The 18337-nt window shown below is 33.8% G+C and overlaps 1 protein-coding gene across 1 annotated transcript in view; it reads right to left on the bottom strand.

Moving 5' to 3' along the window:
- Positions 1-18337, bottom strand: part of MALRD1 (MAM and LDL receptor class A domain containing 1) — a 543727-nt gene that overhangs the window by 197030 nt on the left and 328360 nt on the right. The window contains 1 exon segment of the mRNA XM_087815868.1: positions 15486-15669. Within this exon segment, the coding sequence (XP_087671994.1) occupies positions 15486-15669 (184 nt within the window).

Genomic DNA, 18337 nt, shown 5'->3' with positions numbered 1-18337 from the left:
AAAACCTCCAAAACCACATTTCTCCTATGAGGTAATATGTAATATTAAATTCTGTTAACATTGTTGGGCACTAAAGAGTTAAAAATTACTCTTATGGACTTCTCAAGCTATAGGCATCCCCACTCCAGCATGTATATTTCCACTAGAATGGAGAAATCAAGAGTTACAAAAAGTAGCATTGATTCTATAGAAATAAGATGTGGGAATAGCTGGAGAAAACAAAATCATTGAAATTTTTTGGTACAAAATTCATAAAAACAATAAGGCAAAAAACTTAGGAAAAGGACATGGAGAGTGTGGAAGTATGGATTGAAATAGAGACTTATTAATCAAGTGTACCCAAGAGTGGGTCATGAACCTTCTCTGTTTAATGTGGGAGAGCAAATCATATGGATAAAAAACGTCGACAGTTAGGGTGATATAAAATACGTGCTGTCACGTGCAGCCCGGACTGGTGTTCGAAATAAACACAAGATGAATGTGTTTCCTGGTTCAAGGTGATTGCTCAGGCTGTGGTTTAAGGTACACCTCTAACATGCAAAGGGTCTGGAGCAAACAACCCAGTCTGTAGTACAATCCCACCCTTATCTCCATGGTCATTTCTTAGCTACCCCTGCGGCGCAAGGTATGCACATCAGCAGTGCAGTTCATCCATGGGGGACAGAATTTGGGAAGAGGCCTGCAAAAGCCTCTGAAGCCAGCTTGGATCTGCATAATCAGAGAAGCCTGAGATCCCAGATTTAGAACAGGGACAATGGGCTCTGAGTGGGCATGTCCTCTCAGCTGTTGACAGACCCCTTGCCAGCTGGGGAGGATTGTAGCCTGAGGAGAGACCAAATAGAACTCACTAATGCTCATCACCAAGAATCTAAAGGTGGTACTTACATGGCTGATTGATCTCAGGACAGACAACTGACTAAAGATAGGCCAACAGGATTTTTCCATTTGAGACTAAATGCTGTACCAACACACACACACAAATGGCAGGATTGCTGGGCACAGGTGTCTGAGGGGCACTTCACTGGAACAAATTTCCACGAGCCCCTGTTGCTTAGGTCCTTGGAGCTTATACTTCCCCAGCATGGCTCACACAATTGCTTCTTCAATTCTCTGATCCATCCCAGAATCTTTAACAAAAAATGACCTTGATTTATTGAAGGCTGAAAAAGTTGGTTTCCAGTACAAGCATTAAAAGGATATAGCTATTAACTGCACCTATTATTGATCTAAGTTGGCCCTGATCTAGAAGTAGAAGGGCTGCAATAATAATCAATGATATGTGTAATAAAGGAAAACAACCCCGTCTATGTTCAAGGAAATATACAGCCTTCCTAAAAGTACAAGGCTCCCAAACCTCTCTGATGTTGATCCCATTAATGGGCTTTAATGAAGAAGAAGAGATTTTGAAATGCTGAACAATCTGATTCAGACTTTTTAATTAGCCCAACTTGTCTAGTATTTATGTAGTAAGGTCACTGCAAGACACTGTTACATAGTTTTTGATTTATGTGCAAATTTCAAGGTCAACTGATGATCGTTACGTTTTTCTGCATAAAATAAACACAAATAATCTAATCACAATAGAATATTATCTTTGGCCCTTTCCATTGAACTCTCTCAGATTTGTAAGATGTATAAAATATTAATATGCACTATATTTTCAATATAGTATTTCATTCAAAACTCAGAATTTAAAAGGTTTACTGTGGACTGAAGGTTATTATGGAAACTGAGACTAAGGATAAATATTTACATGTAATTTATACTTGTTAGCAAATAGCTTAGCTACAACAAACAAAATTTAAAATATGCTTTTACAAAATCATAAAATCTCCTTGAGTAAAACCTGTAACATATTGTGTGATTTTCTTAAATTAATTAATCTTTTTAGGCTTAGATTCCTGATCTGACAAATGGAGATAGCAAAGTCCCTATATGAATAACACAGTTGTATAAACATTAAATGAGATAATGTATGCTAAGTTACCAGTACTTGACACTTAGCACATGTTCTATTAATATTAGTTTTTCCAATATTTTTCCTGAATCTTGACTGCTTGCCCTCTCAGAATCTTATTTCTTTATATATAAAATGGGTTATTATAATATTTAGCTAAGATAAAATATATAAAGCTGGTAAAACTTGATTTATAGAACTTGAGATTCCTGGTTCTTCTTACATTCATCTCACACCAGCATTCTTTCTACAATAAAACACTGTTTTGAGAAAACATTGATAATATTTTATATTATCATTTATTTCCTAAATATAGTTAGAAAAGATCAGTATTAATAGATAATAGTAATTACTGACTTAAAATGGATTTGATACTTGTTTAATCACTTTGTACGGATTAAATCAATAGATTTTCACAATAATTCAATCGTATAGAAGAGGCCTAGAGTGGTTAGGTAACTTGTCCCAGGTCACGCAACGGAGAAATACTGAAGCTAAAATTAAAACTGATGTAATGATTCAAAACCTGTCTTTATAAAGCCTCTAAGATATTGCTTTCCAATCAAAATGGTCATGAAAGAATGTAATTAAAGTGTGTGTTTTATACTTTTAAGGAAATTTGAAAATAGTTATAATATTTAAAAGTAGAAGTCTTGGAATATTTTTAGATTAGACACATTTGGAAGCTCATTGGATTCAGTCAAATTCAACATAATATTTAAGGTTTTAATAAGTTGTACAAATTATTTTAAAGAAAGTCTTCCCTAATAGCACATTATGTCCTAAAGAATAAAGCAGGGTTGACATCTTGGGAGAAGATATACATTTTAAGTGGCTATACTTTCAAAAAATGATGGTATAATTTTCCAAAAGACATATTATAAAACACCCCAAAACACCTCTATGTTAATAATGTATTCTACATTTTTAAATATTATGGATAGAAAATAATTTATTATTTTCATTTTGGGCAGGATGAGCTTTAAGTCTCATCTGAGAGGAAATATCTACAATGTGTAATAAAATATTGAAATATATTTTAAATTTAAGACTATTTAAAGCCAGAAATGAAATAAATTCAGCCAACAAGGAATTTCTGTTGAAATCTTCAGGTGACTTCATTGGCTTAGGCCCCATCCAGGACACAGAATTTACTGGAGGCTCCCAGACAAAACTGAAATCAATAAACTTACACCTGCTGCATTAAAGTAAATGAGAAATAAACCTGCCTCTCAGAAGTGGTGGAAATGGAACAAATATCACCTGAATTTAAAATTTATACCAAATAACAAAAGACTAACAAGAATCAAGACACTCCTGAGAAAGATCAAATTCAAGAGACTATCTACTTTAGATAACAAAACTTATCTAAACATTTTGATAAATTAAAATAAAATGATGTGGAATGGCAAAGACAGACTAATACAACAATAGAAGACTTAGAACTGAATCTCATATGTTTAGAAATTTAATTTTTGGCAGACTTGGCATGCACACTGGAAGGAGAAAAATGAATTAATCATATATCAGCAATATTTAGGCTGAGTTAAGGGTACATCAGAGAGGACACAAAGATTTGGCAAGAAGGATGAAAGCATATAGTTTTAAGGAAATCAATTTCTAGCACTCCATTTCCAAATATGAAGCTTCCTAAAATTGATGTGCCTGCGAATGTATCTATGACCAGCCTGTTCTCGTTTGCATAATCCGTTTCACAACCACACTCCACATTTTCTGGAAGACAGAGCTTTGCCTCTTTCCCTCTATTCCACATTCAAAAATATACATGGGCAAGTTGTGGCAGTAGGTCACTTAAAGTCTCACACCTTTAATTACTTGACTGTTTTCAAAAAATGATTTACCTAGATAGAGAGCTTTCTGAGACTGAAGTAAAAAATAGCATGAAACCATTTATCATACAATGTTATTTACTACCAACACATTCATCTAAAAACAAGCCTATTTTTTAAATGAAGAAAGCTGAAGATATAAGTACAAATGTAAATAAGTGATATTTTTAAACTCTCATCAAAGTTGTCTTTGGAGGCTTGATGCAAATTAGCATTGCTCATAGTGAAAGCTAGGGAAGCACACAGGTCATTAGAAAAGTGGCAGTAGCTGATGTACTGTTAGTAGCCACAAGTTAAATGTTCATTCCAACACCTCAGAAAACTGATTCCCTGTAATGACATCACTATGATGGATGAATAAATATGATGATAGAAGCCATTGTTCAATAGATTGTATCAAAAATTATGGTAGATTAACACAAAAAAACTATGCTTAGATCAAAGAAAATTATGTTATTACTGAGATTATAGCAAGCAAAGAAGAGATTACTGACTTTGGGCACTTTTACACAAGTATATTTGAACTTACAATAGAAGTGAGGTATATTTGTAAATATTTATATATTTATATTTACATATATATTTATATTTCCTGATGTAGCTGCACAACGACAAGGCAGAGGGTGGCCCTTTTGCTCATATTCATCTCTATTTTTAAAATATTGGCTTAAAACTCAACAGCACAAAAACACGCAAATGACCTAATTAAAAATGGGGAAAGGACTTGAATAGATATTTCTCCAAAGAAGACATATAAATGGTCCATATGCACAGGAAAAGATGCTCATTATCACTAATGCAAATTGGAAAAATGCAAATCAAACCCAAATGAGATACCACCTCACACCCATTAGGTTGGCTACTATAAAACAAGAACAATACTAAAAACCAAAAGCCAAACCAAAGGGGAAAAAAACACACAGAAAAGTTTTGATGAGGATGTGAGAAATTGGAATGCTCTAAAAAACTTAAAAATAGAATTATATGATCCAGCAATTCTAATTTGGCACATATACCAAAAAGAATTGACAGCATAGACTCAATAGATACTTGTACATTAATGTTCATAGCAGCATTATTTACAACAGCCAAAGCTGGAAGCCACCTTTGGCAGATGAATGACTAAACAGAATGTGGTCTATACATACAATGGAATATTATTTAGCCTTAAAAAGGAAAGGAATTCTTGTATATGCTACAACATGGATGAACTTCGAGGATATTGTGCTAAGTGAAGTAAGCCAATCACAAAAGGACAAATACTGTATGATTCCACTTAAGTTAGGTATCTAGAATAGTCAAATTCATAGACATGGAAAGTGAAATGGTGGTTGACAGGAGTTGGGGGTAGGGGGAAATTAAAAAGTTATATTTTAATGGATACAGAGTTTTAGTTTCACAAGATGAAAAGAGTTCTTGGATGGATGTTGGTGATGGTTACACAACAGTGTAAATGTACTTAATGCTATTGAACTGTACACAGTCATAGTAGGCTGTGTAGCATTAGTATCAGAATCAATGAGAAAAAAAAGGGTATAAATTCAGGCAAGGAATAGAATGATTTCCGGAAATAGACTTTCTTGGATTCTGGATAACTAGAGAACCTAATTTTTTCAGATCATTTAAACATGGATGCTATGGTTTACCCCTGGTTGAAGGCCTTCCTATGCCTTACAAAGCATATGTTTTCATGGTTTCTTGCACACATTCCACAGCTTATTGGGTAATTGCATCCAAAGCCCAAAGAAGGCTGAATTCCACTCAGCTTCATTTCAATGTGCTTACAGCAGTTAATAACTATTGAGATAACTTTCAATCAATGACTCAACTCATAAAAATACATTTAGGCATAAAATAACTCACATTAAAGATGATCTAGAAACATATAAATGTAAAAAAATCAATTACTAAATAATAAAATTATTAATTTCTTAATATTTTCATTTATTTTTTATTAGCTCAACCAACACAATTAGCTTTAGTACAGATTAAAAGAATATTTTAATACTTTGGACTAAGTTTATATTTAAAGCAATAAAGAAAATGAAAGCTTCCCCCTACCAAATGAATTCCTAAGAGTCCTTGATAATCAGGATAATCATTGAATTTCACATTTAGTTTCCACCAGAGTGGGACAATTAAAAGAATTCTAATTAACTATTAAAAAATAAACAACTGAAATGAATCCAGGGTGTTCCCTTAATGCAGTGGACAACAGAGTAAAATAGAAAATAGATTACAATATTAAAATATGTCAACATATAAGGGAAAAAACAACAAAACAAACTTGTGGTGAATTATTTTGGTAAAGCACTTGGGAAGAAGGAACAACCAAAAGTATAAAGCATTATTAAAGTTAGACAAAATATGGTGATGTAGAAGTATGTATGGCTCAAGGACAATTAAATATTAGCACTAAAATGTAAAGATGGAAAATATATGAAGAATATTTCACCTCTAAGTGTATCTTAAGTCTAGCAATAAAGACAAACCTATAAGTAAAACCTCTATTATAATAAATTACAAAAGATGTTTTCTATAAAAATATAAAAAGACCCTGGAGGGTAGCTTAGTTGGTTAGAGCATTTTCCCAGTATGCCAAGGTTATGGGTTCCACCCCCAGTCAGGGCACATACAAGAATCAACCAAATGAATGCATCAATAAGGAAATAAGTGGAACAACTGATGTCTCTCTCTCTCTCTCTCTCTCTCTGGCTCTCCTCTTCCCCCCCTCCCTTCCATTTAAAACTCTCTATTTTCCAACTCCTCTGAGAAAAATTCCCAGACAATTTATTTGCTCCCATTTGGCTCATACCCTTAAAGAGCCTGTTCTGTATTAAACATCATTCCCTCCTTAAAGGGGATAATGCATGTGCCAGGTCTAGTTGATCTTGGCACCCACTAGGTGTTCAATATATATTTATTTCCTTCCATTGTATGAAGTTTGTATGCAACTGATAGATGAAGGAATTAGGTCAAGGCAACACAGAAATTATGCTGATTCCTACATGATTTTTCCCACTACAGCAATGTCTTGGGCCACCACGACACAGCAGATGAAAACAGGAAAACGGCTGAGCCCAGACAGCCACGTCAGAATGCAGGGCTGTTGAGGCTGTGTTCCACCCAGTGGTCTTTGTTGTTTCTCCACATGCTCCCTTTTAGAAGTATCTGTTCTACAGTTTTTCCAAACTTTGGTCACGTTTCCTTGTTCTCTATAATTCAACAGCTCTTAACTTTTTTATAGCACCCTTCCATCAAGATTCCTTGCCTTCCACCCTATCCCCTCCCTTTCTAGGTAAAGTACTATTTTACTGAAAAGTTTCTTTATTTTTAGGATCTTACAATGTTTTAAACTGTGCCAATATTTATATTCTGGTTGCTGTTATTTATATTAGTACTCTCTAACTTAGTTACCTCTGCTCATTGTGGCTTGTCCAAACCCTATTTCCCCATCAGCCATCTTCTAGTGCGATTATTCAAAAAACAGCTTTTCAGAAACTCATATATACCTTTCTGTGTATGTGCGCGTGTGCATGTTCCATTACATGCAATAGACAGGAAAACTGGGTTCTGGCCCTGGCTTAGTATTTGTGCATGTATAAATACCTGTATATTTTATTGAAACCTATTTCTTTATGTTTGATCCAATGGGATATTTCTTGAGTTTCACATCTACTCATGTTAAGTACACCTGCTGCTTATATGTCTTACATACTTGTTTCAGGACTGAGAAGCATATCTTTCAACTGAGTAATAATAAATAAATAAATATATATCATAAGTATAAAGTGGAAGCCTTATTGATAAACATTAATATTAATTTTGAAAGAAAAAATTAGTAAAATATAGTTCAGTAAAAATTAAAATGTCATATTGTCACAAATTCTCTATGCAGTAATCTTTTTTTTAAAATATATCTTTATTGATTTCAGAGAAAGAAAAGGAGAAGGAGAGACAGACAGGCAGAAACATCAATGATGAGAGAGTCATTGGGAATGGAGCCCGCAACCTGCACATGTGCCCTGATGGGGAATCGAACCTCGATCTCCTGGATCCTAGGTCGATGCTCAACCACTGAGCCACAGCAAGCTGGGCCCTCTGCAATAATCTTGCTGACCCAGATATTAAGTGTGAAAATGTTTGGTGTAATTGAAACAAATTCTAATTAGAAATCATATAAACTGAAGATAATGTTAATATTCATATTTACAGCAAGCAGCCTTCATTAGGGATATGTCAACGGCTATTTGAGGCTTACTAAAATGTATGCTGAAGTAATTATTTTTATTTAATATTATGAATGAACAAAGTTATGTCATTGTGCTTTGATTATAATTAAGTATAATCACATTAATTATAATATTCAGTTTATTATTATGATATAATTACAATTACATCTTTAAATGTAGACCATTTTGACATAGAAATGCTAATTTTATAAATTTTATTGAAAGATAAAGTAATATCTGATATTTTCTAGGTGTGTAATAAATGGCCAACTTAAGTACAAGGTTAAAGTAATTAGATTAATCCATGGTTTTGATATTTTAATTAAAAATAGCTGATTAAAGATACAATAAGAAACTCATTTACCTAGTCCTATTGTTTAAAATACAGGCATGGGACCAGGATTAAGAATCTAGTCCCAGATAAAAAGGAGAAAATAACTTGGCTCTAAGTCTTTTATTTAGTGTTTTTAATCCTCACCTGAAGATATTTTTTTCCATTGTTTTTTCAGAGAGTGGAAGGGGGAGAGAGAGAGAGAGAAACATCGATGTGAGAGAGACATCAACTGGCTGCCTCTGGCAAGTGCCTGGACAGGGGAGCGGATGGAGCCTGCAACCGAGGTGGTGTCCTCGGCAGGAATCCAACCAGGACCCTTCAGTCCCTGGTTGCTCTGACCACTGAGCCCAACCCTCCAGGGCAGGCGCTAAGTCTTAATGGAAAATGTTACTGGTTGACCATTACAATGAGTCTTGTTGCCTGAGGCCTGTCTCAAATCAATTCACTCAATAAAGCAAAGTGAGGGCAATAGCAGGCAATTACTGCAAGTGGAAGATTGATGTCACAAGGATTCTCTCTGTCTTTTGGTTCTGAGCTTTGTTTAGTGTCAACTTTATTTCCCTGACATCTTTCCCCAGAAGGCTGGAGCCAGGGATGCTAGAAGCTCTCTTTTAATTTATTTAACATAGTAGAATCTGAAAGATAAGTACATTTCTCTCTTACATCTTTAATTTGAAAAAAAAAAAAAACACAAAAAAAACCTGCAAAGGATTGATATCTTTGTTGTGATTTCTTTTTGCTTATTAATTAAGCAACCACAATCCTCATAATGTGTCCTTAAAGACAACAAATATATTTGCTTCTTATGTTCCAATGTCAAATACAACTCTACGTATATGCAATATGAGTCTATAATAGCCTTAATTGTAAATAATATTACTCTGTGTAATAGAGGAAATAACATGTTGTGTTAATTAAGATCAGCTAGATTATATGACAATGAAAGAACAGCCAAATTTCAAAAATGTTTTTCCTTTTTGTAAAAATTTTAAATATATCTTTATTGACTTCAGGGAGAGGAAAGAAGAGGGAGAGAGAGATAGAAACATCAATGATGAGAGAGTCATTGATCGGCTGTAGTACACAACCCGGGCATGTGCCCTGACCGGGAATCGAACCCCGATCGCCTGGATCCTAGGTCAACTGCTGAGCCACGCCCAACCGGGCACAAAAACATTTTTCTATTACTCAATATACACATCTAAAACAATTTGGCAGAGGGACTTTTCTCTACAAATTCAGGGAACCAGGCAGAAGCAGACGCACCATCTGGAAAATGAGGTGTCCCCGCTCCTACAGCAGCAGAAGCACCTGGAGGGGTGTTCACAGGCTTAAATTGCTTCAGCCTGAAGTGGTGCGTTACTTCTTACAGCACATTGCCTACACCTTTCTCCCATAGATCCACCTGCCTACCTCAAAGGGTCTTAGCCACATGGAGAAAAAAATGAGTATTTTGCAAAGGCTAAATGTCTCTGTCACATACAATGATAGGTTAAAAAACTGTGTAGTATTTGTATATAAATCAATGAACTGATTCACCATTCTCCCCTTTTGATGAAGAATCCAAAATTCTGACTGAATAAAAATCAGTTACCTTTCTCTGACTGAAAAGTTACAGTGACTAATTTTTTGCATTAATATATAGCATATATGACATGCGAGACATGTCATATATAAATGCATAGTTTATGAAAAATATGCCATATATTAATGACATGTCATTGGAAGAGAAAATATAATCAGGATATATAATAATTATAATAAATCTTTTTATTATTATTGAATATGTATCATAGAAATGTCCACTTGAAACCTATGTGACCTTATTATCTAATGTCACCTCAATTTACTGAGTAAATAAATAAATAAATAAATAAATAAATAAAATCTACTACCCAGAGGGGGAGAGATATTTTTAAACATGACAACATCTTTGGTTCATCAATAAAAGAGATTTGTAGAAATGCAAGGTAATTATGTCAAATAAGTCTCTTTTTTCACTTGAGAAAACATTGGGCATTCACCCAGCCAATAAATAAAGTTTATTTTGTGGTATCACATTTGATTTAAATATATGACTTGGCTCTAAGTAAAGATTATATTTAACAAACTGTGACAATTCTTGGCAAATTTTAGCTTTAGGTATAAAAGGTGCATTGCAGAAGAAAACCTAGAATAAAAACAGTCATGTACAATCACATAAAGAAACTACTGTGACCTGATTGGGCTCAAGTTGTACAACATTTATACATAAGGTTTATTTTCTTTTTTCCCCCTCCCCTTACTGAAAAGAAAATCAGTTTGTAAAAAATGAGGTTTGTTTGAACATTAAATTTAAAAAAAACAGGATTTACAATGTTTTAAAATATTTCAATTAGTGTTACTAAAACACTCCACTGTTAGGAATACTAGCAATATGTCTGTTTCTTTCAAGAGCATTTGAAATTATTGACAAAGTAGATATGGCAGGTATTGTATGACTGCTTTCACCCCGAAGCTATTCGTGATTTTAGCAGTGTTCTAGGCTATTATGACTAAACATAGCCCAAAGTTTCAGTGCCATCAACCTGGCTGGTATTATTTAGTGTAACCTCTTGGTATCTCAGTTTTCCAGAGTTGTACTAAGGATTAAATTAAATATTGTTGTAATGATGATAATTATAATCATATCTATCATTTATTGAGTAATTACCATGAAGAGTTACTGTTCAAAGCTCCTGACACATATTAACTTGCTAAATCCTCACGATTCCCCTGTAAGCTAGCTTCTATTTGTTATTGTTATAATGAAACTTAGGCACCCAGTCGATATGTATTTATCCAAGGTCACAACAAATAAGGTGCAGGGTGAGGCTTTAAACCTAGGAGGAATGACTCCAGAGTCCACTAGCTTAACCCCTGTGCTGGGGGAAGATGCCTCTGCCTCGTTCAAAGCAGGCATTTCTGATGACTAAGTTCTGCACAATGAGGCCGCGCTTTCTCCCTGCCCTTATTTCCTTCCGACCCATCCAGGTGCTCCCCTCCCAGTATATCTGCCTGCTAGTTCTGAGGCTTGGAGTGCTCTTCCACGAGGTGTTTGCATGGTTGCCTCTTATTTCATTTAAGCTTTTGCTCAACTGTGATCTTCCAAAGGACAGTTACTGACCACTCTAATCAGGTTAATAATTCTCCATCACTTTCACCCTTGTTCATTCATAAGTAATACCTATTACGTTATTGTCTGCCTCTCCACCAGAATGTAACCCAAGGAAGGCAGGAACTTGCTCTGTTCTGAATTTTCATACATATAACAAGATTTAAATAAACGGTTTCTACTAACTCATTTGTCTGTCTACCTGTCCCTTTATCCATTCATCCTTCTATCCATCCATATTCCTGTTCTTCCATCATATATGAACTCTTAAATTATACAGTGCTACCTACATATTATCTAGCCATAACTTATTAAAAATAAAAGTTGCTTTTAGTGATTTCATTTAGGTGAGATATTAAATTATTATTTGCTCTACTGCCTACCATCTCTCCCCCCCTCTTTCTGACATTTATTTCAAAAGAAAATTGTGAAAGACCTAAATGCAACACTTAAAACTCTCATATGTTTTGCAAAAATACAGTTTTTCATCTAAATACATGAAGAAGGTAAGTTCGAACTCAGACTCTCCAGAGCTCTGTTGATAGATGTGTACATTTGTGAACTTGATACACAGCAATCACTGTCTCCGTATCTCTTAAGTTCAATTTGAATCCAGAGTGAGGCTGCATGGAAATCATTATCATCAAGGCACTATTTTTCACTCCAGATCAATTACTGTTCAAAGGACACTTAGGAGTCATACATACAGCTTTTAAGGGAAAAAGATGAAAGGTGTGAAAGCAGTTATAATAAAGAAGATATATTTTCAGGCTACATGTGAAGACAATGTACTAGACATCTAAAATTATGACACTGGCTTCTCTTCTTTTATTCCCAAGTTATTTCCTTCCTTTCACATTTAGGACTATTCGGAGACATGATGTGTTTTGATCTGTATGAATTTAGAGAGAGAGACCGAGTAGCTACTGTTTACTTAGAAGATTTTATTGACTTCTGGAAGCATTTTCTATTCCCTAAATTATTTCTTTATCACTGAACTGAAAACTGGACATTATTCAATTGGAACTTCTGGATTTTTCAGCGGAAAAGACAACATCTTATATCATTATTGGCTCCCACCTGAGGCACCAGAGCTACCAGTGTCTTGGAGACTGTTCACAGAGCAGTCCTGGAAATCTAAGATAGGAGGCCGGGGGCACATGGGGAAGGAGAGGAAATGCCAAGAGTCAAGGAAGCAGCATTAAAAGGGGAAATAGAAAGTAAATAAAGCCAAAACACTGCAGAAGATGTGCATTTCGCTCCTGCTCTGAGGAATTGTGCATAGCGCACCGCACAGAGCTTTCCACAGCCTACACAATCAATAATTGCTTGCAGAAGCTGTGAATAGAACAGAGCCAGATCTTAAACACTGATATGAAAAGCACTGTGCTTAAAACAATGTCAAGTCTTTCGGTGTCGTTGCTCATTTTTAGTTTTAGCCCACAGATTTTCAGTACTTACTATATCTCATGCATTCTTCAAAGCACTTTATATAAAGTAAATTATTTAATCCTTGCAAGAACTCTATGAGATGGAAGCAGTGTCAGTTCAATTTTATAGCTGAGAAAATAAGACAAAGGAAGGTTATGCCCAAAACCACAGAGCAGACAGCAAGTGGGTGAGCTAGGACTTGCTCAGCGGTCTTGTGGCAGAACTGACATAAATGCTATTTAGTACTAATAGTAAACTCAATAAGAATCAGGTAAATTACTGTACTTAATAAACAATATTCTGATTGAAAATTGATTAACTATTTAAATTTAGAATTGACACATTTATAGTTACAATGATGGAATATTCCTTTCCTTTTCATATAAATTATCTTTGTATTTCTCAGCTCGAGAGAATGGTGGTTGCATTTTATTATTTTGTACAAGCCATTTTTAAAATCAATTTGAATTTAAAAAGAAGAGATATTAATTTCATAATCTTTCCCTATTTTTCTGTAAATTTTACTTGCTTCCTTGTTAACATGTCCAAAAAGGAGATGTCCTTTTTAATGTATCCATGAGCAGATAAAAGGATATGTCTATTCTTTGGTTTCATTTTTATTTTTAAAAAAATACAATACATTTGAGAGTAAATTGAAGATAGCAACAGAATGCAAAGAAATAAAAAGAATATATCTAGCTTGTTTTGGCCATGTACTAAATATTATATAAAAACTTGAGTTGTAAATTTTGAATGGAAAGTAAAAAATAAATACAAAGTTCAAACAGCTTTCTTATTTGCAGGTAAAGTAGATAACCACCAAATATATATCGTATATATATATATCCTTTTCCTTCTTCCACTTTTACTCTTAATCAATTTAAACTTTGCTTTTCTGAAATAAGTCAGACAGAAAATGTCAGGAGCCATCTATATACCTTCACTCATATGTCGGATATGAAACTGAAAGCAACAAATGAACAGACAAGAAAAGCAGACACACAAAAATTTACAGACGCAGATGACAGCATGGTCGTTACCAGAGGGAAGGGAGGGTTGTAAAGCTAACAGGGGCCAAATTAAGGGTGACAGTAAGATTTTACTTTGGGTGGTAAACACATAATGAATATACAGATCATGTATCGTAGAATTGTACACTTGAAACCTATATAACTTTATTAACCAATGTCACCCAAATAAATTTATTTTAAAAAATAAAAAATAATAATAATAAATTGAATTCTCACTGTGTCAAACCCTATATTTTTAGTAAAGTGGTGTAATAAAAACTATGCTAGGTTCTAGATAGTCTTATGAAAATCTCAGAGATGGTCTATTATGATCCTGTCATCCTGCAAATGAAAACACTAAGGCTGTAAAATGATGTGACCAATGTTAGGCGATTAATGTCAAAACCCTGAAAAAGGTTTTACATCTATAGAACCTGAATAGACCTATAAAAATATGGTGAGTTGCTTTTGAGATTTTCTGGCACCCTTTCTGTTGTCTGGCCTCCTCTCCCAACCTTCTCTAAGCCCAGATCCAGTCTCCTGCTTGATATAGATACCTGGAGTTCTGTGCTCCAGATCATCTAGGGCACATGAATTCCAACTTTATGTAATATGTTTCTGGAAACATAATGGGCAAAATAAAACTAAAGAACTGACTTCTAAGCAGAATCCTTTGAAGCAGCCCTGGTCATAAAGAGAGCAGATGCTATAACATCACCAAAAACTAAAGTCACATTTTTTAACTGCTTCAATGAAGTCATATTTTAATATGAGAGCAACAATAAAATTAAATAGCATCCAACTTTAGCTCTCAGTCCCAGGGGCTTGTCTCCAAGTGACTCAGTGTAGAAAATCACAGAAGGCCTATCTTTCATTGGCAGTATATATCACACAGTACTATTTTGGAAATCAGATGGGATAATTCCCCAGAAAGAACTATGCCAGTTGTGAAAATGCACAAATGTATTTATAATTTTTTTGACATTTTATAGGTATCTTTGTAAGAAAATCTAAGTATAGTTAGACTTCACATTTAGAAGCATGCTAAATAGCGACCTTTTGCAAGTTGCTGTTCACTTGCTAGAGTAGCATCTTAAATCCCCTTGAGTTGCATAGACTGCAACTCAAGTTCTGCTTGAATTACACATGGTTAAACTTATTTCTCATATATTCACCAACTGCTAGCTTTCTAACCCTCTTTTACTGATTCATCTTAATTTAATTTAAAGTAGATAAATGTATATAAATATTAGGCCTACACTTTAAATTGTGTTGAAAAATAAATAATTCAAAGGAGAACACTTCTGCATGTTCGAAAAGGGATGGTGGGGAAGGGGGACATTACTTAAGCAATTGATGAATGGTGAAAATACTACCTTTTAACATGTAAGTGTAGGTTCAACAATTTTGAAATTATCAATTGATTTTTATATATGTATAGAATATACAACAGCAGGACACTTTGTAAACATGAAAGGAAGATAAAAAGGCTATATTATGAGTGTGCTTCTAAAAGGACACACTTTCCAGAAACTTACCAGTGGTGCAGTTTTTAAATTCAATGTCATCAATTGCAGCTCCTCCTCCTAGATCCCTTGTTCTGATACCTTGAAATATAACTTCAAAATTTCTCAGTTTTCCTAGCAGAATGACAGCCTTTTGCCAATGATCACCAGAATTCTGCTTACTTCCTTGCCATACTTGTGATAGTCCTTTCTCTGTCTGAAAGCAAAAAAGTTGACATTAGAGAAATAATTAAACACAAAAGAAAAAGGTTTAAAAATACCCCAATCATTTGGAACAGAAGCATGTCATCAGTGAAATCTTGATTTAAAAACACTGGAACTCTGATTAGCTATGATATTTATTACATAATCAAAACAGACGTATTAATCTACTGAAGCGTTTTCTAAAAGCAATACTAGCAGAAGATACAATAAACTTGTTTTGGTATTCTCAGAGACACAATTATTAAAAAAAAAAAAAAAAAAATGTCCTACTCAGTTCAATCTACCTCCCCTGGCATGTACACAAAATTCTTTATATCTGATGGAATCTGAACAGTTTACAGAAACCCTGGGTTCATAGTTTTGGATATTCCTCCACTCTTCTATTCATATTCTTTAATTATTGAGATTGCACCTTCTTTTTAAGAACTGAAATAACTTAAAGAAGGAAAAGGAAAAGAGAGCTGAAAGGAGGAATAAGTGGGGAAAATCACTTATCTCAGGTAGATATGATAAAAGATTTGTGGAGTGAATTGAGCACGGACAGAAAGTGATAATTTCTAAATTTAGACAGATTTCAAGAATTCTATTATTCTATTATTTTGACTACATAAAATTCTATTATAATATGATCACCAACTATAACTATATCTATATAGAAAATTCTTCATTTATAAAAGAAAATTAATTTTCTAAAAAACTCCTGTAAATATCTCCTCTGAATGTCTCAGGTTGGTCTACTAATAGTACAGTATCATGGTATATGAATAGTACCAGAGTAACATAATATGACATGACATATAACATAACCTTAATGATCAAATAAAAAGGACACCTGCCTACAGCAAAACAGAATATAAACCAGTTGAGCCAAGGACAAGGCTTGAATTGTCCACATTTTTCTTTGCTATTTTGAGCCTAGCCTATTCTGGGCATTAGATGTTTAATAAATCATGACAATAAATACAAGAAAGATAGATGATAGATAGATAGATAGATGATGATGATTAGATAGATAGATAGATAGATAGATAGATAGATAGATAGATAGAGATGATAGATAGATGATGATAGATAGATAGATAGATAGATAGATAGATAGATAGATAGATAGATGATAGATTAGATAGATGATAGGTAGATGATAGATGATAGATAGATAGATGATAGATAGATGATAGATAGATAGATAGATAGATAGATAGATAGATAGATAGATAGATAGATAAATGATAGATAGATAGAGATAGATGATAGATGATAGATAGATATAGATAGATGATAGATAGATAGATGATAGATAGATAGATAGATAGATAGATAGATAGATAGATAGATAGATAGATAATAGATAGATAGATAGATAGATAGATAGATAGATAGATAGATAGATAGATGATAGATGATAGATAGATAGCAGATAGATTACATTGTGTTTATGGTCAGCTTCAAGTAATTAATATCTCAGGGTCCAATACTATGTTTTAATGATGAACTCACAAGAAAAACTGTCTCTGAAATTTGTAATCAAATAGTAGAATAAAGAGGAATATTTAGTGTAATGGCATCCAGAAAATCAAGAAAGATATTTCAACAGATTTATAGCATACAACTCTGAAATACATAATTTACATGTGTGTGTGTATATATGTGTGTGTGTGTGTGTGTGTGTGTGTGTGTGTATATATATATATACACACTAAAGAAAAAAGAGAAATGTTTGAAAAAGATATCCAAAGGAGTTATGCATTCACAGCTTCTTTTTTTAGGGCTGACCCTTGTTCTGCTGAGGGAGATAGATCAATCAAGTGTCTCTCCCTCTGCTGAGTTAAGAGAGAAAGTGGGACTCCATATCACCTCATCTAAATTAACTGCAAAACAACTAAGGTAGGTCTTTCAACATCTTTTCCAAAACAACAATCTTTACATTAATCTGCATTAAGAGGATGAAAAATTCACACCTAATCAATGGAGTGTCATATCTTTCTGATGACTAAAGAAGAGAAGCCTCTTTCAAGGTTAGTCTTTGACTCTCAGTGCTGTCTTAGGGACTTGGGATCAAAGGAATGATTAGTTAAATTAAAGATGAAAGTAGAAGGGGTCTGTCAAACACATAGCTATATAACAGGCAGGATATTCATATTCATAAAGTCTGCCTTAAGTTACCAACTTAATTCACTTTGCTAATTTTTCCTTTCAATCTGCTTCTGCAGTTCATACAGCCACTCAACAACTATGTCTCAAAGGGTTTTCAACAAAAATCATCAAAGAAGATTGTGTGATCACTTTAATCAATAAAATGAGAACCATTCTTCAATTTTACAACTGGCTTTTTAATAAACATATATTTGAATAATATATTTGTTGTCATTTTATGTGGTAAGAAAAGAAAACAAGGATGAATTCTTTTGAAAATCAACCATGAATCAACCTAGTGATGTGTTATTGTAGATTTGCTATTGTTCTGCACTGTATATAGCATCAAATCTTATCCCCAAAATTATAAAAGCATTCATCCAAATGTGCAATGGAGACTTATTTATTTATTGACTTATCCATCCAGTCATTCATTTATTTAGCAAAGATCTGATGCTCACACAGTTCCAAGTACTATGTTATACACCAGGAACAAAAAGGTAAAAAGAAAAGGTGTCTACCCTGTG

This window comes from Miniopterus natalensis, chromosome 1 (assembly GCF_054644295.1).
Source record: "Miniopterus natalensis isolate mMinNat1 chromosome 1, mMinNat1.hap1, whole genome shotgun sequence".
NCBI lineage: Eukaryota > Metazoa > Chordata > Mammalia > Chiroptera > Miniopteridae > Miniopterus > Miniopterus natalensis.
The sequence above is the reverse complement of the archived record's forward strand: the minus strand, read 5'-3'. Positions and strand labels throughout refer to the sequence as shown.